The 24,847-nt window shown below is 41.9% G+C and overlaps 1 protein-coding gene across 7 annotated transcripts in view; it reads left to right on the top strand.

Annotated features, from left to right (window-relative positions):
• The window catches only part of ADD2 (adducin 2), a 114,186-nt gene extending 89,808 nt beyond the window's left edge, over positions 1-24,378 (top strand). For 6 of the 7 annotated variants that reach the window (XM_033950280.1, XM_033950282.1, XM_033950281.1 and 3 more), the window contains 5 exons: positions 2,223-2,342; positions 2,740-2,829; positions 4,834-4,999; positions 5,942-6,055; positions 22,731-24,378. In XM_033950280.1, coding sequence (XP_033806171.1) covers positions 2,223-2,342; positions 2,740-2,829; positions 4,834-4,999; positions 5,942-6,055; positions 22,731-23,029 — 789 coding nt within the window. In that variant the 3' untranslated portion in view covers positions 23,030-24,378. Of the gene's footprint in view, positions 1-2,222; positions 2,343-2,739; positions 2,830-4,833; positions 5,000-5,941; positions 6,056-17,225; positions 17,260-22,730 lie in introns of all 7 variants that reach the window. The other variant, XM_033950284.1, reaches the window with a different exon arrangement.
• Positions 24,379-24,847: the final 469 nt, after the last annotated feature.

The following is a 24,847-nucleotide window of genomic DNA, read 5'->3' as shown; positions in this document are numbered from 1 at the left end:
GTCTTCGAAAGTTTGACGAATCTGTCCCTCTCCACTTTCTCTATGCCCTTCATGATCTTGTAAGTCTCTATCATATCCCCTCTAAGTCTCCGCTTCTCCAGGGAAAAGAGCCCCAGTTTCTCCAATCTTTCAGCGTATGAAAGGTTTTCTATACCGTTTATCAAGCGTGTCGCTCTCTTCTGAACCCTCTCGAGAATCGACATATCCTTCTTTAGGTACGGCGACCAATATTGAACGCAGTACTCCAGATGCGGGCGCACCATCGCCCGATACAACGGCAGGATAAGTTCTTTCGTTCTGATTGTAATACCCTTCTTGATTATACCTAGCATTCTATTCGCTTTCTTAGCGGCCGCTGCACACTGTGCCGAAGGCTTCATTGTCTTGTCCACTATTACCCCCAAGTCCCTTTCTTGGGTACTCTCACTCAATGATAGCCCTCTCATCGTGTAGCTGTACCTCGGGTTTCTGTTTCCTACGTGCAAGACTTTACATTTCTCTACATTAAACTTCATCTGCCATCTCGTTGCCCACTCCCCTAGTTTGTTCAGGTCCCTTTGTAAATCTTTGCAGTCTTCTATATCCTAGCCCCATTAAATAGTTTGGTGTCATCTGTGAATTTTATTACTTCGCTCTTCGTCCCTGTTTCTAGATCATTTATAAAAACATTGAATAGCAGCGGTCCAAGCACCGACCTCTGCGGAACACCACTCGTGACCCTTCTCCAGTCCGAGTAGTGGCCCTTCACTCCTACCCTCTGCTTCCTACCCGCCAACCAATTCCTGATCCATCTGTGTATGTCTCCTTCCACCCCATGGTTCTTCAGTTTCCGAAGTAGGCGTTCAAGGGGGACCTTGTCAAAGGCTTTTTGGAAGTCTAAGTATACAATGTCTATGGGGTCCCCTTTGTCCATCCGTTTGTTAATTCCTTCGAAGAAGTGCAATAAGTTTGTCAGGCACGATCTTCCCTTGCAGAAGCCATGTTGGCTTGTTATCATAAGTTTATTCCTTTCTAGATGCTCCTCGATGCTATCTTTTATCAGTGCTTCCACCATTTTCCACAGGACCGAGGTCAGACTTACCGATCTGTAGTTCCCCGGGTTACCTCTCGATCCCTTTTTAAAGATGGGCATAACATTGGCTATCTTCCAATCCTCCGGGATCATGCCTGTTTTCAGGGATAGATTACAGACTTGCTGTAGTAGTTCTGTTATTTCCTCCTTTAGTTCTTTCAGTACCCTAGGGTGGATTCCGTCTGGGCCCGGTGATTTGTCAGTTTTTAATTTTTCTATCTGCCTGTGTACGTCTTTGAGGCTTACTTCCATGGATGTTAATTTTTCTGCTTGGTCTCCTTTGAAGATTTGTTCAAGCTCCGGTATATTAGATGTGTTTACATGTATTTACATCTGCTCTTTGGTTGGCATAAGTGCTTGAACCTAAATCCCCTTTTACAAAACTGTAGTGCAGTTTTTAGCACCGGCCGTGGCAGTAACAGCTCCAACGCTCATAGAAATCCTATGAGCATCAGAGCTGTTATTGCCGCAACCAGTGCTATAAATTGCGCTATGGTTTTGTAGAAAAAAGGGGGAGGGGTAAATTATAGGTGATAATTTTGTTGTTATGCTGGTATTTTATTAAGGAAAATAGGTGCTTATATTCCCTTTATAGTGTTTTTCAGGTTTTAATACTTTATGTCCAATTGTTTCACATTTTATTCACTAAGCTATTATGGTGCACCCCATCCACATCTTTAGCTTCATTCCAAATATGTTATGTATATTCTCATCATTTTCATTTTAAGGACCCCTGGGGAATGCAAAGTTCTGCTGAAATATGGCCCATGTAGGATCTGGTTTTAATTGATATCTCTGGGAGCAATTAGGGTATTGTAGCAAAATTGTATATATATGTTGTCTATTTTGAAGACTCTTTTTACATGTTGATCAAAATAGACTTTTAAATTTTATAACTCCTGTGATATCCAAGGACACTTGTTCCACTTTTTGTTTTGGATCCTTTATATAATAGGCTTTTGCCAGGTGCCCTCAGGGTACCTATATATAGGCGCCCTGTTATAGAATTGCCCCCTAAGTGCTTCAAATGTAGGAGACCAAAAAAATAAAATCAATAAATCAACATTTTTACTGAAAGCTTTCCAGTACAGTGGATCCCTTCCAAAGTACTTTGCTTTCCTCTTTGTCTGATGTGGTTTCTCTTAACTAGTGGATGAAGGCAGATGAGGTGGTGAAACCCAGTAGTGGAACACCAATTCGAATTGAAAATCCCAACCAATTTGTGCCTCTTTTCACTGACCCGCGGGAAGTTCTGGAAACAAGAAACAAGGTATGAAGCTGTACAGATGTCCACCTTTATTCTTTTCTTTCATCCACTTCTTGGTCTTGTTTATCTTTGTTGGCATTTGCTTGGAATTGTACTCTCCTTGATAGGAGAGCCAAGCATCCTGAACTGCATCTATAGTCTGTTTCTATAGTCTAGTGCAGGGGTAGGCAATTCCAGTCCTCGAGAGCAGGAGCCAGGTCAGGTTTTCAGGATAGCCACAATGAATATGTATGAGATGGATTTGCATGCACTGCCTACTTGAGATGCAAATCTATTCATGCATATTTATTGTGGATATCCTGAAAACCTGACCTGGCTCCGGCTCTCGAGGACCGGAATGGCCTAAACCTAGTCTTGAGTAATGCCAATCCTTCTGCTGTCTTGTCCTTTTCTCCAACAGATTCGGGAGCAAAACCGACAGGATGTAAAGTCTGCAGGACCCCAGTCCCAGCTGTTGGCCAGTGTGATAACTGATAAAAGCAGAAGCCCGGTACAAAAGCATTATATTGTACTACAGCAAAAGCATAAGCACAAGGCAGCGATCCCCACTGGGGAAGATTCTGTAATGAAACTAGTACAGTGATGGGTAACTTCAGTCCTTGAGCCTCAGATGCAAGTCAGGAAGTTTATATTAACCATGGGCCAAGGTATATGAAGATATAACACAATTTAGATTTCCAGTTTGAAGATTTGGGGGTTAATATTGAACCAGCAGCAGTCAATGGTTTGTAAGCCTGGATAGTGTTTACCAGGCCATATCCAGTTTCTAGCATTGAATATCCAGGTATCTGTGGTCATCTGGAAGGTAACTGGGCAGCGGACAATATTCAGACCGGTGCCCGGTTAACTTGGCAGATAAAGTTAGAACAGCCTTTATGCTGTCCTAACTTTATCTGCTTACTTTGCTAATTAGTGGACTGAAAACACTGTGCAACAGAGGTTTTGAGGCATGAATTGTAGTGGGTGTTCTATAGTGATTTGGGGTCGCTGAATTCAAAACTGACCTTAATTTTTGGGTATAACCCTCTGATTTTTGGCAAAAGAGCATTATAATTCAAAAATTAACATTTTCGCTATATTTTCTTTTCATCTTTATTGATTTTCCAAACCATCAACAATGCCATAAACAATTAGATGTACATATAATGAGTCAAGAAAAAGCACATTCATCTTTCAGAAAACATGAACAATCACTTTTACCCCCCTCCCACCCACCCAAATGACTAAACAGGAAAACATAACATTAACCTTTCTCAATTTAACATCTGTAAAAATCTTAGATATCCCCAGCCCTCCCACCCACCCCTTGGATGTGTAAGTTATAACCAGAAATGTATTAATAAATCATTCAATTATTATTAATAAAATTAGTCAACGGACCCCCATGTTAATTGAAATACCTTAGTATTACCCCGTTGATCATTTATCATTTTTTTTCCATCCTATAACAAAGACATGAGTGCCACCAGAAACTAAAATTCAAGCGATCAAAGTTTTTCCAATTTTTTCTGACCATTTGGATGGCTATCCCAGTCATAATCCTTAACAGTCTGTTTTTATGTTTATCTATTGGTGACCAGTAAAACGGCTTTGAATATTGATCTTTTGGTGTACAATTTTTACAGACTCTATTTGCGATTTATAAACAGTTGTACAGAATATTGTCCCTTTTTATACTTTAATAAAAAGATTTAAATATAAAATCATAAGCGTTTGAGGACAGAGTCTGCGAGGATGATCACAGAGTTGGTGGGGTCAGGGACGTAGCCTATGGGGATAAAACAGAGTGGGGACAAACTTTGTCCTTGTGCCATTCTCTAGTGACTTACCTAAGATAACAAGGGGCAGCAGGAGGTTTTCAACTGGGCTTCCTTCATTGCCAACCCAGTGCTTTAACCACTAGGCTACTTCTCTATGCTAGGTCCTCCTCAGAAATATTTTGGGTCCTTTAAAAACAGGAAAGATCCCCTGAATACTTAAACAAAAGAATTTAATAAAATTGGACCCGATTCCTAGTGTTACTCATGGCTTGAAGTTAGCCACTACCAGCTCTGTTTCCTGAGGCCGAGTGCATCAGCACACACACACTTTCCTCCTTACCTTTCATATAATGGAGTTTAAATTCTTTTTAGTCTCTACTTTTATCATCGACTTTGGGGTTATATCAACCAAAAATTAACTTGAGCTGAATGCAACCTGCAAAACATAGTAGGATCCCCATATTGCCATTTCATAGTTACCATATGGCTCCGGAAAAAGGAGGACCAATTGGCACATCCAGGTTTTATTTCCAATGCTTTCAATGGAAATAAAACCCAGCAGTCTCTACCTGTCCTCCTTACTTCCGTGACTTTCAGTGGAAGTAAAACTCAGATCTCTCAATCCATCCTCCTTTTCCTGGAGCCATATGGTAACCCTACCATTTCATCAGTAACTGGTTGTTTTTACTTGGCATGTTAAGTAATATGAAACTTAGTTTGTGGGATGATCTTAGTCTACAGAGGGCCAGCTGGCCTCCAAACTGGATGCAGAGGTGAAAGAGGAGCCACAGGAGGCAGTACCAGCAGAACCAGAGCCACCCAATCCATTTAGCCAGCTAACAGACCAAGAATTGGAAGAATACAAGAGAGAAGTGGAGAGGAAGAAGATGGGATTGGAAGGTAAGAGCATGCTGGGTTTGATTGACCAATAGTGACAGGCTGCTTGGAGAGTCCTAGGAAGAGTACAAAACAGCCTTTTAGCAGCAGTGGATTCTGGGAACAGTGTAGAAATCCCAGGGATATCACACAATTCATAGGAACAGCCTACTGAGACAAAAATGGAGCTGCTCAGACCTGCTAAAATAGTTTTATAAAAACTTTAAAGGAGAAGAATTAAAGAAGAAGCAACTCTTGAAAGTAGAGTTGTTAAATGTATTAAGCTCATGATAAAGCTGTTGATGTTTTATAGATTCTGAATGGAAGAACTCCTGTAAACTTAGACAAAATTTCTGGCCTTTCCCATGTCTTGTTCTTCAATCCATTATACTTGGGACAGACATGGAAAGGGTTTATTTTATAACAGGGAAAAACACATAGCTGCATATGTTGCACCTATTTTATAAAGGCAACATATAGGCCTATAGGCTTTTTACTAAACTAGCCTACCAGAAATCTGTAGCACAAAGGTGCATCTGCTCTAAGGCAGGAGTAAATCTGTGCATGTATGAGCCATTTCCATTCCACCCATTCTCCACCCCCAGTATCACCTGCACATGTATTACATAAAAACAAGTGCTATGATTTCTGAGTGTCATCTTTTATGTAAATGTTTCACTGGGTAGTTTTATAAGTGTCAACTTGAGTATGTCTACAATACCTTTCTACATGTGCAAAACACCAATAAACTTCCCATCAAAGGGACTTCATTGGCAAACAGGACTCCTGAGATCCTCTCAATAGGCCTTTTTAAAATTATTTTATGAAAATACAGTCTTTCATTAAAAGGTGCACTGTTGATGAAGGCCCTTTCATAAGATACTAATAGAACATTATTGATGCACTAGGTATGACTATGCATGCTGGCTGTTCTCCTTTGTCAATATCTTCTGTATTTGTCTTCAGATGAGAGAGAAACTACGGAAGAGGACTCCCAACCATCTCTTGTGACGCCTCCCACATCTCCACTTAAAGATCCCACAAAGTCTCCAGTTGTATCCCCATCTAAGTTATCTGAAGGTATAGTGAACTGAACACTATTGTCTCCTTTTTCCTCTAAGGAGGACTATAGGGCATTCATATCAGGTTGTTTCTTATGTATCAAGGAAGGAGTAGGGGAGGGAGTTAGGCTTCGAACTAGCACGAGAAATGACAGATTATTCTATACATGTCAACATGTATACTGAAGGAATCCATAAAAATGCATTTTGGCTCATTTTACTCAAAAACATTTCTAGTGAGATTAACTGACTTAAAATAGTAGCATTCCGATCATCATGAAGGATTCCTCCATGTGGCTTTACAGACTGTACATGAAATTAAAAGTTCCAATGTAACAAAGAAAGCCAACAAAAGACCTGGGAAAAGGACCAATAGAAGAGAAGATCATTCAAGGACAGGATTTCCTTGACCCCAGTTCATTTAAGAAGGAATAGACTGTTCCAGGGACATTAATTTTTCCCATTTCTTCCACTCCTTCCATGAATATAATGAAATTATAGAAGATGTGCATCTGTGGAACAACTGGAAGCATTGCAAGTACAAAGACATCCTTAAATTCCTGTAAAAGCTCTTCACAGCTGTATTCAATTTGGTCTGATTATTTCAAAGCATTTATCCAGGTTGTAGCACTTATTACCCAGATAAATACCATTGATCTTCAGCAGTATTTATCCAGGTTGTAGCACTTATTACCCAGATAAATACCATTGATCTTCAGCAGTATTATCCAAATAGAACTGCTGAAAATTATTGCAGATCACCTTGATGCTATCTGAATAGTGCCAAGATGGTCTGGAGCAGAGCCAGAAAATACCCAATGTTCAATGTTGCATATTGCACAATGTTGAATATTGCAAAAAAGCTGTCCTTGATGAAATCACACTACTCCCCACAGAAAAAGAGTCCTGTGCAGCAGACAGAACCTGGACAGACTTCCCAGATATACAATGGTCCGACTTGAACAGACTATTCAAAAAATACAGTCATGCAGCATGCAACCTCAACCACTGCCCCCATACCTGTTAAAAACCTCCAGCACAAAATTCCGCACCCACCTCTTGCAATGGATGAGCTGCATGTTTACAGAGGGCCAATTCCCACAAGATCTCAGTGAAATCACTATCACACCTATTCTGAAAGACCCAAAGGGTGAAACAGATTAGCCATCCAACTACAGACCTATAGCCTCAATACTGCTATGCGTTAAGTTAATAGAAGACCCTATGGCAAAACTTCTCACCGACTACCTAGAAAACCATAACATACTCCACCCCTCACAATCAGGCTTCAGGTCCAACTACAGCACAGAGACACTACTAGGCTATCTACTAGAGATGGGGACCGAGCTCGTGGAGAAGGGTAGGGATGGGGATGGGGCCGAGCTTGCGGGGGCGTGGACAACTTTTTTCTGTGTCATTCTCTAGTTTGTAGTACTTCAGCTCAGAAAGAATCAAATGAGTGAAAAAATTCCACAGTCAGTGTTTCCTCTTAACATATGTCCAGATTTTCAGCATCAACCACTATCTGGTATTTTACATTATATAAGTGGCTTCTATTCCCCCAATACCTTTCAGTTCTAGGCAGATTACAAAAGAATTGGTCTGGGCATATCCAGTGAAATTACAAGATAGATAATTAGAAGAAACATTAGGGTCTGGGGATAGACTGAGAACATAAGAACATAAGATGTGTCTCTGCTGGGTCAGACCAGAGGTCCATCGTTCCCAGCAGTCCATTCATGCGGTGGCCCAACAGGTCCAGGACCTGTGTAGTAATCCTCTATCTATACCCCTCTATCCCCTTTTCCTTCAGAAAATTGTCCAATCCCTTCTTAAACCCCAATACCGTAATCTGTCCTATCACGCCATCTGGAAGCGCATTCCAGGTGCCCACTACCCATTGGGTGAAGAAAAACTTCCCAGCATTGGTTTTGAATCTGTCCCCTTTCAACTTTTCCGAATGCCCTCTCGTTCTTGTAATTTTCAAAAGTTTGAAGAATCTGTCCCTCTCCACTTTCTCTATGCCCTTCATGATCTTGTAAGTCTCTATCATGTCCCCTCTAATTCTCCTCTTCTCCAGGGAAAAGAGCCCCAGTTTCTCCAATCTCTCAGCGTATGAAAGGTTTTCCATACCTTTTATCAAACGTGTCGCTCTCCTCTGAACCCTCTCAAATATCGCCATAACCTTCTTAAGGTACGGCGACCAATATTGGACACAGTACTCTAGATGTGGGCGCACCATCGCCCGATACAAGGCAGGATAACTTCTTTCGTTCTGGTTGTAATACTCCTCTTGATTATACCTAGCATTCTATTCGCTCTCTTAGCGGCTGCTGCACACTGTGACGACGGCTTCATTATCTTGTCCACTATTACCCCCAAGTCCCTTTCTTGGGTACTCTCACTCAATGACAGACCTCCCATCGTGTAGCTGTACCTCGGGTTTCTGTTTCCTACGTGCAAGACTTTACATTTCTCTACATTAAACTTCATCTGCCATCTCGTCGCTCACTCCCCTAGTTTGTTCAGGTGCCTTTGTAAATCTTTGCAGTCTTCTATAGTCCTAGCCCCATTAAATAGTTTGGTGTCGTCTGTGAATTTTATTACTTCGCACTTTGTCCCTGTTTCTAGATCATTTATAAATACATTGAATAGCAATGGTCCAAGCACTGACCCCTGCAGAATACCACTCGTGACCCTCCTCCAGTCCGAGTAGTGGCCCTTCACTCCTACTCTCTGTTTCCTACCCACCAACCAATTCCTGATCCATCTATGTACGTCTCCTTCCACACCATAGTTCTTCAGTTTCCGAAGTAGGCATTCATGGGGTACCTTGTCAAAGGCTTTTTGGAAGTCTAAGTATACGATGTCTATGGGGTCTCCTTTGTCCAACCGTTTGTTAATTCCTTCGAAGTGCAATAAGTTCGTCAGGCAGGATCTTCCCTTGCAGAAGCCATGTTGGCTTGTTATCATAAGTTTATTCCATTCTAGATGCTCCTCGATGCTATCTTTTATCAGTGCTACCGCCTTTTTCCCCGGGACCGAGGTCAGACTTAACAGTCTGTAGTTCTCCGGGTCACCTCTCAATCCCTTTTTAAAGATGGGTGTAACATTGGCTATCTTCTAATCCTCCAGGATCACGCCTGTTTTCAGGGATAGATTACAGACTTGCTGTAGTAGTTCCGCTATTTCCTCCTTTAGTTCTTTCAGTACCCTTGGGTGGATTCCGTCCAGGCCTGGTGATTTGTCAGCTTTTAATTTTTCTATCTGCCTGTGTACGTCTTCGAGGCTTACTTCCATGGATGTTAATTTTTCTGTTTGGGCTCCTTTGAAGATTCGTTCAGGTTCCGGTATATTAGATGTGTCCTCTTTTGTAAATACACGTATTTACACCTGCTCTTTGGTTGGCATAAGTGCTTGAACCTAAATCCCCTTTTACAAAACTGTAGTGCAGTTTTTAGTACCAGCCGTGGCAGTAACAGCTCCGACACTCATAGAAATCCTCTTGATTATACCTAGCATTCTATTCGCTCTCTTAGCGGCCGCTGCGCACTGTGCCGTCGGCTTTATTGTTTTGTCCACCATTACTCCCCTTTCTTGGGTACTCTCACTCAATAACATCCTTCCCATCGTATAGCTGTACCTCGGGTTTCGGTTTCCTACATGCAATACTTTACATTTCTCTACATTGAACTTCATCTGCCATCTCGTTGCCCACTCCCCTAGTTTGTTTAGGTCTCTTTGTAATTCTTCGCAGTCCTCTTTATTTCGCACTTCGTCCCTGTTTCTGGATCATTTATAAATATATTGAATAGCAGCGGTCCAAGCACCGACCCCTGCGGAACACCACTCGTGACGCAGTGTTCCCGCTAAGCTGCGCTGGTGTGCGCTGGCGCACAAAATATTAGGTCGCAGCGCACAAGTTTCTCGTCACAGCGCAGGACCGGCAAGATTGACTCATTTGAACTTCTGCAAGATCAGCATCGGAAGCGTGCGCTGGGCCGGAGAGATCTTGGGGAGCCTCCGACAGTGGCTTTCTCCCCTCTCTGCAGCTCTCCTTTACTTCCCAGCGCAGCGATTCACGAAGGCAGCCTCGGGGCTTTTGCTGAGTCGCGGCTGCCTCTGATGATGCAACTTCCTCTTTCCTCAGAGGCGGCGCGACACAACAAAGGACCCGAGGCTGCCTTCGTGAATCGCTGCGCTGGGAAGTAAGAAGAGCTGCTGGGAGGGGAGAAAACCACTATCAGTCTGGGAAGCTGCTGGGCAGGGGAAAAAAGGGACAGCTGCTACTGGAAAGGGAGAAGGAGAGATGCTTCTGGGAGGGGAGGAGGGAAAGGAATCTGGGAAGCTGCTGGGCCAGGAAAAAAAAGGGACAGCTGCTACTGGAGAGGGAGAAGGAGAAGGAGAGATGCATCTGGGAGGGGAGGAGGGAAAGGAATCTGGGAAGCTGCTGGGCCAGGAAAAAAAAGGACAGCTGCTACTGGAGAGGGAGAAGAAGGAGAGATGCTTCTGGGAGGGGAGGAGGGAAAGGAATCTGGGAAGCTGCTGGGCAAGGAAAAAAAGGGACAGCTGCTACTGGATAAGGAGAAGAAGGAGAGATGCTTCTGGGAGGGGAGGAGGGAAAGGAATCTGGGAAGCTGCTGGGCTAGGAAAAAAAGGGACAGCTGCTACTGGAGAGGGAGAAGGAGACGGAGAGATGCTTCTGGGAGGGGAGGAGGGAAAGGAATCTGGGAAGCTGCTGGGCCAGGAAAAAAAGGGACAGCTGCTACTGGATAAGGAGAAGAAGGAGAGATGCTTCTGGGAGGGGAGGAGGGAAAGGAATCTGGGAAGCTGCTGGGCTAGGAAAAAAAAGGGACAGCTGCTACTGGAGAGGGAGACGGAGAGATGCTGCTGGGAGGGGAGGAAGGGAAGAGAGTTACTGCTGGACAGGAGGCTGGGAGAAAGAAAGAAAGGGGGCAGGCAGGGAAACAGAAGGAAAGAAAAGAAACAGAAAAAAAGAAAGAAAGGTCAGGGAGAGAGGAAGAAAAAGTTGGGGGAGGGAATGAGGTGTGGAGGAGAAAAAGCATACAGGCTGATAGAAGGGAAGAAAGATTGGATGCACAGTCAGAAGAAGAAAGTGCAACCAGAAATCACCAGACAAGGTAGAAAAAATGATTTTATTTTAAATTTAGCAAAGTGGAGGCAGTATTACCACAGTTTTCAAAGGAATTTGCCCAAATAACTTAATAGTTAACTGGGTAAATTCCCAGAGATGAAAACTTCCCTTCACTTACTATGCACAGTTCTGAATTTATATCTGCTGTCTATATTTTACAATATGGTCCCCTTTTACTAAACCGCAATAGTGGTTTTTAGCGCAGGGAGCCTATGAGCGTCAAGAGCAGTGCTGGGCATTCAGCGCAGCTCCCTGCGCTAAAAACTGCTATTGTGGTTTAATAAAAAGGATGGAGGGTATATTTGTCTATTTTTGTATGCTATAAAAACCAAATACAGAGAGAGACTGAGAGCTGTTGACGAAGAGCTACGTGTGTGTCTTTCTTCCATTCCAGCCAGAATATCAGCTTTGTGTTCAGCCAAACAGGCCCAGGTTTCGCACTGAATAAAGTATTTTATAATTTTTATAATTTTTATTTCATAATAAAGTAATTATAAAATACTTTCTTTGTGTTTATTTGATTCCTATTCAAGAGAATTACTTTATATATAGTCAATATAGGCAGAGAGTTAAATTTTTTAACATTTTCTAATGGTGGTGTGCCTCGTGATTTTTTTCATGAAACAAGTGTGCCTTTGCCCAAAAAAGGTTGAAAAACACTGGTCTAGAAATTGAAAGCATCAAACGTATTGTCTTCTGGACTGTTTTTAATTTACAGTTTACACATATGGATGTAACAGACATAACTACATCCCTACAATTTCTGTGTTCTTAAAAATATTATTTAACGTTATTTAATTTAGCGTGTAGGCCTAAAATTCCTTTGAATACCTCGTCCTCATGTATCAGCAACTTTGACAACATATTTATTTGGCTCATAACTTGCTGGCGCCCGATATTTTTAGCTCACAGTGAAAAAAGTTTGCTCACAACACCTGCCCGCTTAGAGGGAACACTGTGACCCTCCTCCAGTCCGAGTAGTGGCTCTTCACTCCTTCCCTCTGTTTCCTACCCACCAACCAATTCCTGATCCATCTATGTACGTCTCCTTCCACACCATGGTACTTCAGTTTCCGAAGTAGGTGTTCATGGGGTACCTTGTCAAAGGCTTTTTGGAAATCTAAATATACGATGTCTATGGGGTCCCCTTTGTCCATCCTTTTGTTAATTCCTTCGAAGAAGTACAATAGTCTGTAGTTCCCCGGGTCACCTCTTGATCCCTTTTTAAAGATGGGTGTAACATTGGCTATCTTCCAATCCTCTGGGATCACGCCTGTTTTCAGGGATAGATTGCAAACTTGCTGTAGTAGTTCCGCTATTTCCTCCTTTAGTTCTTTCAGAACCCTTGGGTGGATTCAGTATGGGCCCGGTGATTTGTCAGTTTTTAATTTTTCTATCTGCCTGTGTACGTCTTCAATGCTTATCCATGGATGTTAATTTTTCTGCTTGGTCTCCTTTGAAGATTTGCTCTGGTTCCGGTATGTTGGATCTGTCCTCTTTTGTAAATACAGATGAAAAGAACATGTTTAGTCTTTCCGCCACTTCTTTCTCCTCCTTCACCACTCCCTTCCTGTCTCTGTCATCCAGTGGCCCCACCTCTTCCGTAGCCGGCTGCTTCCCTTTAACATATCTGAAGAACGGTTTGAAATTTTGTGCTTCCCTGGCTAGCCTCTCTTCATATTCTCTTTTGGCTTTTCTAACCACAAGGTGACATTCTTTTTGATACTTCCTGTGCTCTCTCCAGTTCTCCTCAGTTTTGCCCTTTTTCCATTTCCTGAATGAATTCTTCTTATCACCTATCGCTTTCTTCACTTCTTTAGTTATCCACGCCGGGTCTTTTGTTTGACTCTTTTTGCACCCTTTTCTGAATCTGGGGATATACCAATTTTGCGCCTCGCTCACCGTGTCCTTGAATAAAGACCAGGCTTGCTCCACAGTCTGCTGTTTCTTTGAGGTGTTCCTAAGTTTCTTCCCTACCATTACTCTCATCGCTTCGTATTTTCATTTCTTGAAGTTAAAAGTTGTCGCAATGGTTCTCTTTCCCTTCGGTATTCCTACTTCAACTTTGAACTTGATCATATTATGATCGCTGTTTCCCAACGGTCCCACTACTTCCACTTCCTTCGCAGGTCCTCTTAGCCCATTTAGGATTAGATCCAAAGTGGCATTCCCTCTCGTCGGTTCTCTGACAAGCTGCTTCATGAAGCAATCCTGTATAGCCTCTAGGAATCCGGTCTCCCTAGCGCATTTTGAGCTTCCAAGACTCCAGTCTATCCCGAAATAGTTGAAGACTCCCATAATAATAAGGTTAGTTTGACTTGACAAATTTCCTGAATAACTTGGTTTTTAATTCTCTCCTGAAGGTTTTGTAGTTGGACGTTGTGATCAGCAGGTTGGAGATGTGTTGGTCTAGTTTTGCTGCTTGGGTGGCTACCCATTTTCTCTCTGTGTCCATATATCCTCACATGTCTAACAGCACCCCTCTGTATCCATATACCAAACTCATGCAACATTCCCCTTTTTATCCCTATTCCTGTACTCCCATTCATGCTCACTATATCCCCTCTTGTTAAATAGCTCCTTGTGTCCAGCTTCACCCCTCTCTTACTCCCTTACGGCAATGTGTCTCTCACACTCTCTCTTTCCTCCCTCCCTCCATTATGTTCAATATTTCACTCACTCTTTCTTCATTCCCTTGGTTCAGCTTTTCTCTTTCCCTTCTATCTCTTCCTTCCTGCAGATCCTGCACCTTTTTCCCTTCCCTTTAGCCCCCTTCTCATGGGTCCAACACCTCTATCCCCTCCCTTCAGCACCCAAGTGTGTGTCTAACACCTCTCCCTTCCCTCCAGCTCCACTCCACCTACCAAGTAGACCCAGCACCTGTTTCCCTTCTCTCCCCAATCTCCAGACCAGATCCAGTAACTGTTTCCCTTCCCTTCAGCTCCAGCCATCCATCAGCCCAAACAAACCCCTCCCAAACTCTTCCCTTCTTTGCAGATTCAGCAGTACCCCCCCCCCGCGAGTCCAGCAGCCCCCCTCCCTCCCTCTCACAGATCCAACAGCCCTCACACCCTCCCTCCCTGAACACCGGTAGAAAATAAAAAACAAACAAACACAACAAACCCGCGACTCTCCTATATCAGCCCCTTTGCGCCTCCCAGGGCAGCCTACCAGCCAGTTGGAAGCTTCCTGCATGCAGCGCTTCTCCAGGAACCTTTTTGCTGCTAAGTCCCTCATTCCGAAGTAACTTCCGGTTTTGCTGGAAGTTACTTTGGCAGCAAGAGGGTTTCTGGAGCAGCACTGCATGCAGGAAGCTTCCAACTAGCTGGTAAGCCAGCCCGGGAGGCAGAAGGTGCCCAAGCAGGAGAGTCACAGGTTTGTTGGTTTTGGGTTTTTTTTGCCGCTGGCATTTGGGGAGCCAGGGAGGGAGGGCGCGAGGGCTGTTGGATCCACGAGAGGGAGGGAGGGAGGCTGCTGGACCCGCGAGGGGGGCTGCTAACCGGGAGAGGTGAGAAGAGAGGCAACTCGTGGCAGATCTTTTACTGTGGGGACAAGGCCATTCACTGCTCTATGGGTCGGTTAATGACCTTGTCCCCATACCCACGGCAACCAATCAATTTCTCCCCCTGTTCCCAAGGGAAATATACCCCCCACGTTAGCCACGGGAAATAGTCACCGTGTCATTCTGTACTGCAAACTATCCAAAGGATGGAAAAAGCCAGTTTGTGACTTAAAGGCCGCCGTCAATCCCAGAAGACCCTTTCCCAAGCTGCTAAATGAGACACCATCTTTTATTAGAGGGCTGGGCAGCATTTAAGAGTTACTGCTATACAGACATCTTATCCAACCATTGTAGACATAGTAACATTGACGCTTTAGATCTCTGATACAGGTATGTTGAAGCAATATTAGCATGTGATAGCTAATTGTCTGAAGCGCTTATTACAAGTAAGTGCTTATCAATGGCATTTCTTTGGAGCAGTTAGTTAATTATACAACAGCAGATCGCTTAACTTGTTTGACAAAGGAATAGAACAGAACATCTCTAAATATTTCACTCCTGCTTTTAGCTCTTTATTAATGACCTTGTGTTTAATAATATTCCTGCAGTTAATTTGGTGATTATATGCTTTGTTGTGAGATACATGAAGTATTAAGATTATATCAGTTTTTGGCAGGCAGGCATAGAGGGGATTATGAATTAATCATATTGTTCTGGTATCATAATATGGGCTTGTGTTGGCAGTCCTTTGTATGGCTTGATTACTGCATGAATTTACTGCTCATTTTCCAAGTAAAATTGTAGCAGAAACCATGTTGGAACATGAGGGCTAATTATATTCTCTAGCCCTTTTTCATCTTCAAAATATGCAACTCAGTTCTGCATGTGCAAATCCACTCCTGTGATGGATTTAGGCTTTGGAATAATACTAGCAGTAGTGTACCAGTGGCATTGCGAGGATAGGCGGCACATGGAACGGTGGTGCCCCCCTTCACCCTCCTCTCTACCTCCCCTGCTCCTTCCTTGTCCTCACACCATATCCATGCCCTCCCTTCCCACTCAGTACCTCTTTAAGTCTTTGCCAGCATGAGCAGCTTCTTTGACCTGCTGCTCGAGCTGGCTTTCCCTCTGATGTCACTTCCTGGCCCCATGATCCAGAAGTGATTTCAGAGGGAGCCAGGCCGGCATGAGCAGCAGGCTAGAGCAGTTGCTCATGCTGACATGGGGGGAAGAGGTGCCGGTACCCCCATCAAGATGGCACCCCCCTTACCCCTCTTACTAAGCTACTGGTGTGTACACATGCAGGTTTGACACAGACACAGCAGAGTTTGAAAGAGTTTTCACAATGCTTTATACTGAAAAGCGCAGGTGCCAAGAAGATGTACATTGTCAATATGGTGCCCAACAAACTGCAAGCACAAAGCAACCTGGTCCTCAAACACAAAATACCAAGAGTTTGCATTTAAAGATGGGGTAGTTATTACATTACATTTACTGACTTCTCTTCCACCTTACCTTTCAGTTCTAGGCAGATTACAATAAGAGGTATCTGGATAAAATTAATGCATCTACTTTAAAGTATGCAAAATGAAAGTGTAAAGTACATACATGCATTTGTTCAAATGTACATGTGTAGTTTTAAACTTTCTCTGAATCACTCCCTTGAACAGCTGCTTTTAAGGCAGAAGGAGCTGCTTGTAATGAAAGTAGATGGGTAATTTTAGGTGGCTGAAAATCCACTCACCATATACTGCTAGCAGTTTGTTCACTCCTATATGAAACTCTGCTAACACGTATTCCAGAATTTTGACCTTTGTTGAAGCTCAACACAGGTGGTTCCAACACAGTAGAATTTTTCAGGAGGATTTTTTTTTTGGCCACATTAAAATTCTTTCCTGCAAGTGGAGGGAAAGAAAGGACAATCTGTTAACATCAGCAATTTGAAAATTCCAAAACACACACCTGATATGGACTGTCTGTTGCATGATATAGAATGTTTCATAATTGAACTGTTCTCTTTAACTCTGCCAAAAAATGTCAAGAGTCTTGTGGTCCACTTTGGAAAAGTATTTCTCTCACTTGGGGCCTAGGTTTTCCCAGCTGTAACTGACAGCAGTAGTTTCCTAGCTGCAAACCATCCCATGATTTTGTCTGAATAGGAGATTGTCTATAAATCCAAACCTGATGGCTGTTCTGTCGGTTCTGAGAGCCTTTCCTCTGCAAACAGGGAGCTAAGATACCCCTTAGGTGAAATAAGGGGTTCCCAAGTTTTTTTTTTCCATAGGTATTTACTGTGCATTCACAAAAATGACTTTTTCTAGCAAATAAGTTCATAACATCACCACTCCACTACTCAGTGTATGGTGCAAAATGTTTTAAACCCAGGATGACTAATGTGATTTTATTCTGCCTGACATTTTCTGTCACAAATATTGTCTTCATTGTGTTTCATTATGAATCATTGTCTTTGTGTCTGTCCATCTATCTCCACGATGCTTTCCTTTCTCTTTTCCATGTGTGCTGTCTACCAAGGAGTTACCTCAGATTCTGAGTACTTGTCACTGTAGTAAGTATAGCCAGCCTGTTTTCCAATCCATTTAAATTCAAGCCTCTTTTCTGTGCTTCAAATAAGGAAATAAAGATTTAGATGACAGGCATATACAGTATTAAGTTTTAGAAAAGTATGTGCTTAGTCTTCAATTCATATTACATTATAATTACTGTTTGGAGTTATTTTTAGAAAGTTATTAAAATATAAGGTATTGGATTGGGGCCAACAGCAGACTCCAGTTGGAATGGAGATGATGCAGCAAAGGGGTTCCACCTTAGCAACCTAGCAAAAAAAATCACAGCTCTGTATAATTCACAGAGTAGTTGTGCTGGGTTTGCCCTCACCTATGGTGGCGCATCCTATAATGCAAATGTCTGATGTTCCTAAGTTAAGTTAACTAACCCTCACCAGGCAGGTTTTACACAGAGATGGGCTGAAATGTGATCCAAAACTCTACCCATAACCCAGATATCTCCCAGTGGGCACAGCAGATATTGTTGTTAAAGATCACCATAAAAGAATCCAGGATGTGTCATAAGATGGTCAGTTCAACCCCTCAAAAGGCTTTGAAAATTTTCTAGCAAGAAATATGATTATCGTTGCGAGTGAATAAAGATAGATGAATCCCGAGTCTAAACGATGCTGCTGGGAAACCTGGTGTACCTTGGTATTTACAAATAAATGACCTTAATGTGGCATTTTCAAGAGCTCCAGTACATATTACATCATGTACTGTATATATTCATACAGTAATCACGTTGATGATTTCTGTAGAAGGGCAAGAACCAGATCCATGTGAGTGCAAATCAATAGGTCTCATCACAAAGGGGGTGATCTATCCCACCCCTTTTATAGAATCAGATAGGCACCTATCACCCAATGAATTTTTTTCCAATTATTGAGGCTATTAAGGATATTTTGCCAATTAAGACCCCTTTTATCAAGCCACATTAGTTTCAAGTTTATTTAAAATTTGATAAAAACGCTTATAAAATTTTCTAAGCACTATACATAATAATAAAAACAATCAGAAATACAAGCAAGACAATCTTTGGACAGCAACTAACAGGAACAAAGAGAAAAGAAGGGAAGAACTACAATAGTATAAAGAAAAGTTCACAATAAAGGAAAAAAATGATGGGATGGGGACATGACTAGAAGTTTTTTGTATGAAAATAGAAGAATTTGAAGGATTAACTGATCGGTTGTTAAGATATGCTAAGGCTGGTGGATTCACGTTTCAAATGCATCCTTAAAGAGAAAAGTTTTCAAAGAACTCTTAAATCTTTCCAGTATGGAGTCCTTTCTAAGATGATTTGGGAGCGAGTTCCAAAGCTGGGGGGGTTTTATCATTGGCCGTAGGAATTCTCATAGGCACCCTTTTACAATCAGCCCCATTGTCATTTCGGACAAAACTGAAAAAATGGGCAAAAATTAAAATTACCTGGCCGAAACCGAAAACAGACAGAAAAAAGAATTGTGGAGTGGTTTCAGGGGGGAGAGTGTGGCCCAGTGGTTAAAGCTACAGCCTCAGCACCCTGAGGTTGTGGGTTCAAATCCACGCTGCTCCTTGTGACACTGGGCAAGTCACTTAATCCCCCCACTGCCCCAGGTACATTAGATAGATTGTGAGCCCACCGGGAGAGACAGGGAAAAATGCTTGAGTACCTGAATAAATGCATGTAAACCATTCTGAGCTCCCCTGGGAGAACAGTATAGATAATTAAATAAATAAATATTTTGGTCCCTCCCAAGTCCTGCCCATAACATGCCCAGACAATGCACCTTTGCAACATGGGCAAACAGCATTTTTAGATACTATATCCTGGCTTTATAAAATTACAGTTTGGATATTAATGTAATGTAATGTAATGTAATTTATTTCTTATATACCGCTACATCCGTTAGGTTCTAAGCGGTTTACAGAAAATATACATTAAGATTAGAAATAAGAAAGGTACTTGAAAAGTATTAATGCAATATGAATGTCCAAATGGCAGTTTTCAGACATCTGAAACACAAATAGAGCTTCTAAAATAACCACCATAATGAAACAACACCGTTTGTTTTTATTTAGGTTTGCAGAATATCATAAAAATGATAGAACTGTTTCTACAGATCATATTGGCAGACTTTTACAAAGTTATATTGCCAAGCAGCACATGCTAAATACTTAGCTACCCATAGGAATATAAAGGATGGCTTAGCATTTAGCATGCATTGTTCTGAAGTACATCTTTATAAAAAGACCCAGTTGGTAGATGTGCATCTGTGGTAATGACCTAAAGTTCATCTACTTCAGGACACAAGCATAGATGTTAGAAGCTGACAGCTTGGGGGTGAGAGGGATATTAAAAATGATAACATGCTTGAAGGTCAGTAGTCCCTTATGGGCTGGTCTGTAGGAAGAGTAAAAGGCATTCATGAAGTGTTTTGCAGTGACACTGTCTCCTGCATCTCCCAAATTTATTTTTTCAAACTATAGAAAGTGTTTTTATCTCTGTGTCATGTATACATGTCAACTAAACCTCCCCCTTTTATTATCACAAAACACAACTTTCCAGAGCCCAAAAACCACTATGGTGAATTGGCACTATAGTGTCAAGATCACAACATATATGGGCTAAGTTATGGGTCACAATTGCTGCAAGCCATTTTTTTTTTTCAGCTCACCCTTAGCATTTCCTGGCAGGCATTGTGCTCCTCGAAGAAGACCTGAGCCAAGGCCTAGGGTTCTTTAATCTAAAACAAGAGCAAAACCTACTTTAAAACGTGGTCAGCTATATGATCTGTAAACAACTTCCTCTCGGGATAATTTAGAGATGGGGGCCAGAGTTCTAGTCACTATGGCAACCCTGGAGAAAGCTTGTAATATCTTCATACGTACTTCTGTAAAAGAGACCAGCATGGTCTGGAAAACGCATGGAGAACACTTACACAGCTCTTATAAACCAGAAAAGCTTTCTCTGGATTGGCAAGTTAAAAATTATTTTAAATAAATTAAGGGGTCACCATAGTTTAAGCAGGCAGGAGAGGCCAAGAGCTGATATTCAATGCACTTAACCAGACAGTACCATTGAATATTGGCTCTAACTGCTGTAGCACACTCTAGTTAGAGCTGGGGACAGTCTGGAGTTAGATCTGGGAGTTATGCAGGCACTATATAGTTAACTGGGCAAGTTGAACTGCAGAACAAGAAGTCTTAACTTTCCCTGGTTAGCTATATGAATGTCACTGAATATTGGTGTCACAAGAAAAACAGAAAAGGTGGCTTGTGATGATCAATTTCTTTATTTGTGATTAAGATTTGACACGTACGTGTTTCGGCCACTTGGCCTGCCTCAGGAGTCTAAAAATAAAGTCAAATGTTTGACCAGAAACCAATTAAAAACACCCTGCAAATTTAAAAACACCAAACAAATCAACAAACATACAATAAAGAAAAATATAATACAATACATATAGCATGAAAATTAAAATAAATAAATACTTTTTTACACATTAAAAAAAGCAACATTTTTGTGTATATGTAAAAGGACATCACTCTTTGAATATATTTGGATATATATAGAACATAAAGTTCTAAATAGATAGTTGTCTATTAAACAAAGTTCTGTGCCTTATTCACCCTGTTAATCATTAAGGGCTCCTTTTACGAAGGCGCGTTAGGGCCTTAATGCGTGGAATAGCATGCGCGAAATTGCCGCGCATGCTAGCCGCTACTGCCTCCTTTTGAGCAGGCGGTAGATTTTCGGCTAGCGCGCACTAATCCGGTGCGTGCGCTAAAACGCGTAGCGCACCTTCGTAAAAGGAGCTCTAAATGTATTTGTATTAAAATCCTAACAGATCCCATAAGCGGTATGTAATCGTGCAATCATATTTGTATGAATCTGTAAAGTACCTGAATCTTTATAAAGGAATCTATATCACATATATTCATGGGTAATCCCAACAGTCTGCTGAGCACCTATTGCCCAGCTACCACCTCATGTTGGCAGCAATCCAATCACTGATGAACCAAAGTTTTCAGAATTAACATTCAGGATAATTCTACAGCTGGGCCAATCACAGTCACTTCCAAAATATCTCAAACAATCCTAGAAAAGAACTTGTAAGACTCCATGGGTCCATCTGTGAAATTTCTTTGTCCAAGTGCTGAAGAAGGGACCTGGCTAGTTTCAAAAGCTCAGCTGTAGCATCATCTCAGGATCATTCTGATGTCTGACCAAAAGAGGAAGTACCAAAACCTGCAAAAAAAAAAGATTTAGCGCAGTAAGTAAAATGAGTTGCCTTCACCTTGCACCAAGAAGCTGAATTCAGTCTCTCTCTGATCAGATTAATGATTTGCTATCCAAAATGTACAAAATGATATTTCCATTTTCACCACTACATCTCCCAACCTTTACAAAGATTCGGGAGCTCCAGTGGCTAAGCACATCACCCAGGTCTAGACTTGCACAGTTGTTAGTAGTGCAGTGGAAGTGGCGTTCCCTCATATGGCTTGGTGTGTTTTTAAAATGATACTGCCCTCCAACCTTGGAAAAAGAACTCTGATGAGGGTGCGTTGCAAATTGGGGGGAGTTCAGTAAAGGTCATCCAAAGTTAGGCATCAGGATGATGTGCGCTAAGCAGAAATTCAATAAATGCAGTTCCATGAGAAATTGTCTTAATAGAATTCACACTTAGTATGCAATTTTGCACCTAATTTAGCCAAAGGCAGCTGTAAGTGTATTCTTAGACCACACACCTCAATCCTGGGAATGCCCCTGACCCATCCATGCTCCTCCCCTGGCCGGAACATCTTTGGCATTGCACACAAGATAGGTTAGACGTACAGGTTATAGAGTAGGGGGTGTAGGAGAGATCTGTGCTTAACTACTAATGATTGCCAATTAGCATTTGTTAACAACAATAATTGATTGTTATCATCTATTTAGCCAATTAGTTTACACATTGATATGCCATCCATGCCCAAAAATGATTGTCCACTTTTGGGCAACCTATAAAGAATCCAGGGGATTATGTCATTACACGATTGTACAGGCTGTTCTTTAGCCAGCACTGGAGTTTACTGTCTTCTGGCTCCAATCCCAAGACTTTAAGTACTGAGTTGCAGATGGTCTCTGCTTGCTTTTTCCACCATTTTCTTTCAGCATCTCCATCTTACCTTCTGTGTGCCATAACAAACTGTGCACTAACACACTAACAATAATTGAATTGGTGCATGTTTACTGCTTTCGGGATGGGGTGGTGGATGACAGTTGGAGACATGGACCACAATAACCTAACACTAGATCTTGAAATCATAGGGTTCTTAATGCAATTCGGAAGACTTCTATCAGTTGTAAATGCTTTCTAACTTTCTGCTGTTTTTGTAAGGTAGATTATCTGCTTCTAAACAGAATAATGAAGCAGTGGGATTAGTTAATCAGGGCAGCCACTTGGCATTGGTGAAATCTCACATACTGTCTCCTTCTTTTGAAAAGATACCATGAAGACTGTAGCTACCAAGGAGCCTGCTGATACTGCTACAGAGAAGCTGCCAGAAGCGGTGGTGGTCAATGGTAGCAAAGAGGACCAGACTGCAGAGGAAGCCTTGAGCCAAGGAATCAGCCAGCTGACCACCAATGCAGATGCTGACACTGATACTTCCAAAGACAAGACAGAGCCCTTGACGGGCTCCCCAGAAGGCTCCCCTTCCAAATCCCCCTCCAAAAAGAAAAAGAAATTCCGCACTCCCTCTTTCCTGAAAAAGGGTAAAAAGAAAGAGAAAATTGAGTCCTGATTTTCTTCTCTGCTCCCCACCCAACACTTTTAGAGCCCTTCTGTTAAGAACCACATGAGCCAGGGAGGAAGCTGGGCCTGGAAGCTTCACGCTCTGAACTGTCAAGTGTTTTGTGTGTGAATGGCGATGACAACAGTACTTTGTGTTTCAGAGAGAAAAATGTATAGTTTGGAAAGAGGGAGAGGTTTCTAATTCCTTTAACACCCTCCCAAACTACACTGTGTAGCCTACAGAATGCATTGGAATAAGAGGGGGAAATGAGGGTGCCCTGAAATGTCCTAGCAGCCACAGGATCCATTTCTCTCACTATGTGTTCTGTAATTGTTCTGGACTTTTTTTCTTTTCTGGTAACAGTTATGGGTTTCACAAACTACTGATTTTTCTACCCTAAGGTCACAGTACTTAACCCCTACTCTCTCTTCTACTGTGCTCTAAAGCCTTCCACAAAACTAATAGCCACAAAAAGAAGTGGTTTTTCTAACTTACAGCAGCACTTCTTGAATTTTCTAGTTGGAGCATTGTCCCACAAAGTGTGACAGCTTCCAGCAAATTTGGTAGGAAGCCTTTTTGGGCAACATGGCCGATAATTCTGTTTTGTTCTTTCCACTGAGAACAGTGAGACAACTAAGAGGGAATTCCTCAAGCAGCATTAGGGCCTTAAAGCACCTTAATGCATTAAGGGAATTAGTACACCCTAAATGCTAAAAACCCATAGGCCTAAAATGGACTTATATCATTTAGCACATGCTAATTCCTTTAAAGCATGTTAAGGCCATGATGCCACTTGATGAATTTCCCCCCAAGTCCAAGATGCTTTATGGAACTTGGGTCTTCTCCAATGTGGAATAAGTGGGTTTGAAGTCCTAGGGACTAATTCCCATAATTATTTAATGTATGTATCAAATATATATTAATAATTTTCTTTTTATTTAAATTAATTTTAAAAAATAGGCCGTGCCTGTAGTTTGTTCTAAGGTGAGACAATTTTAATCTAAAGCTGTACTGGAAATAAAGCCAGCACAGATCTTCCTCATGGCTTCATAAATTAATCAAGAAGGTTTCTGGTCTATCTCTGCGATTACTAGTGTGCCCTACAGCTATCCTTTTTTTCTAACTTGAAACTTTATTGAAAGTTTTTTCAGATGTTTTGTTTCTTCCCCACTACTATTCTAAGAGATCAGTTCCATGAATCGCTTGCCTATTACAACTCATCGGTGCTTTCATCTGGCTTGCTGTGTTATACTACAGATCACAGCCCAAGAAGTAAAACATAAATCGCAAAATATGGAGTCTATTCACTAACTTGTATGATTTATTTATTCAATTTTCTATACCGTTCTCCCAGGGGAGCTCAGAATGGTTTACATGAATTTATTCAGGTACTCAAGCATTTTTTTCCTGTCTCTCCCTGCAGGCTCACGATCTATCTAATATACCTGGGGCAATGGGGAGATTAAGTGACTTGCCCAGAGTCACAAGGAACAGCGTGGGTTTGAACCCACAACCCCAGGGTGCTGAGGTTATAGCTTTAACCACTGCGCCACACACTCCCCCTTAACCAGAGGCTTATTTGCACTAAGTGCAAATTTGGTGTGCAGCACTCAATGTATTAATATGCATCATTAGTAGCACACAATTTTTCATTACCAATAACATGGGGAAAAATTGGACAATGCAAAGAAAATATTAATGAGCTGCATTCCATGCAACCACATGCAGATGATCTTATTCATGTTAAAAAGGCTTAACACAGATTGAAATAATCCTTGTGTTCCTTATTAACTCTCTGAAAATGATCTATACCTTAAAGCAGTGGTC

Source organism: Geotrypetes seraphini, chromosome 6 (assembly GCF_902459505.1).
Source record: "Geotrypetes seraphini chromosome 6, aGeoSer1.1, whole genome shotgun sequence".
Lineage (NCBI taxonomy): Eukaryota > Metazoa > Chordata > Amphibia > Gymnophiona > Dermophiidae > Geotrypetes > Geotrypetes seraphini.
This window is presented reverse-complemented; position numbering and strand designations above follow the sequence as displayed.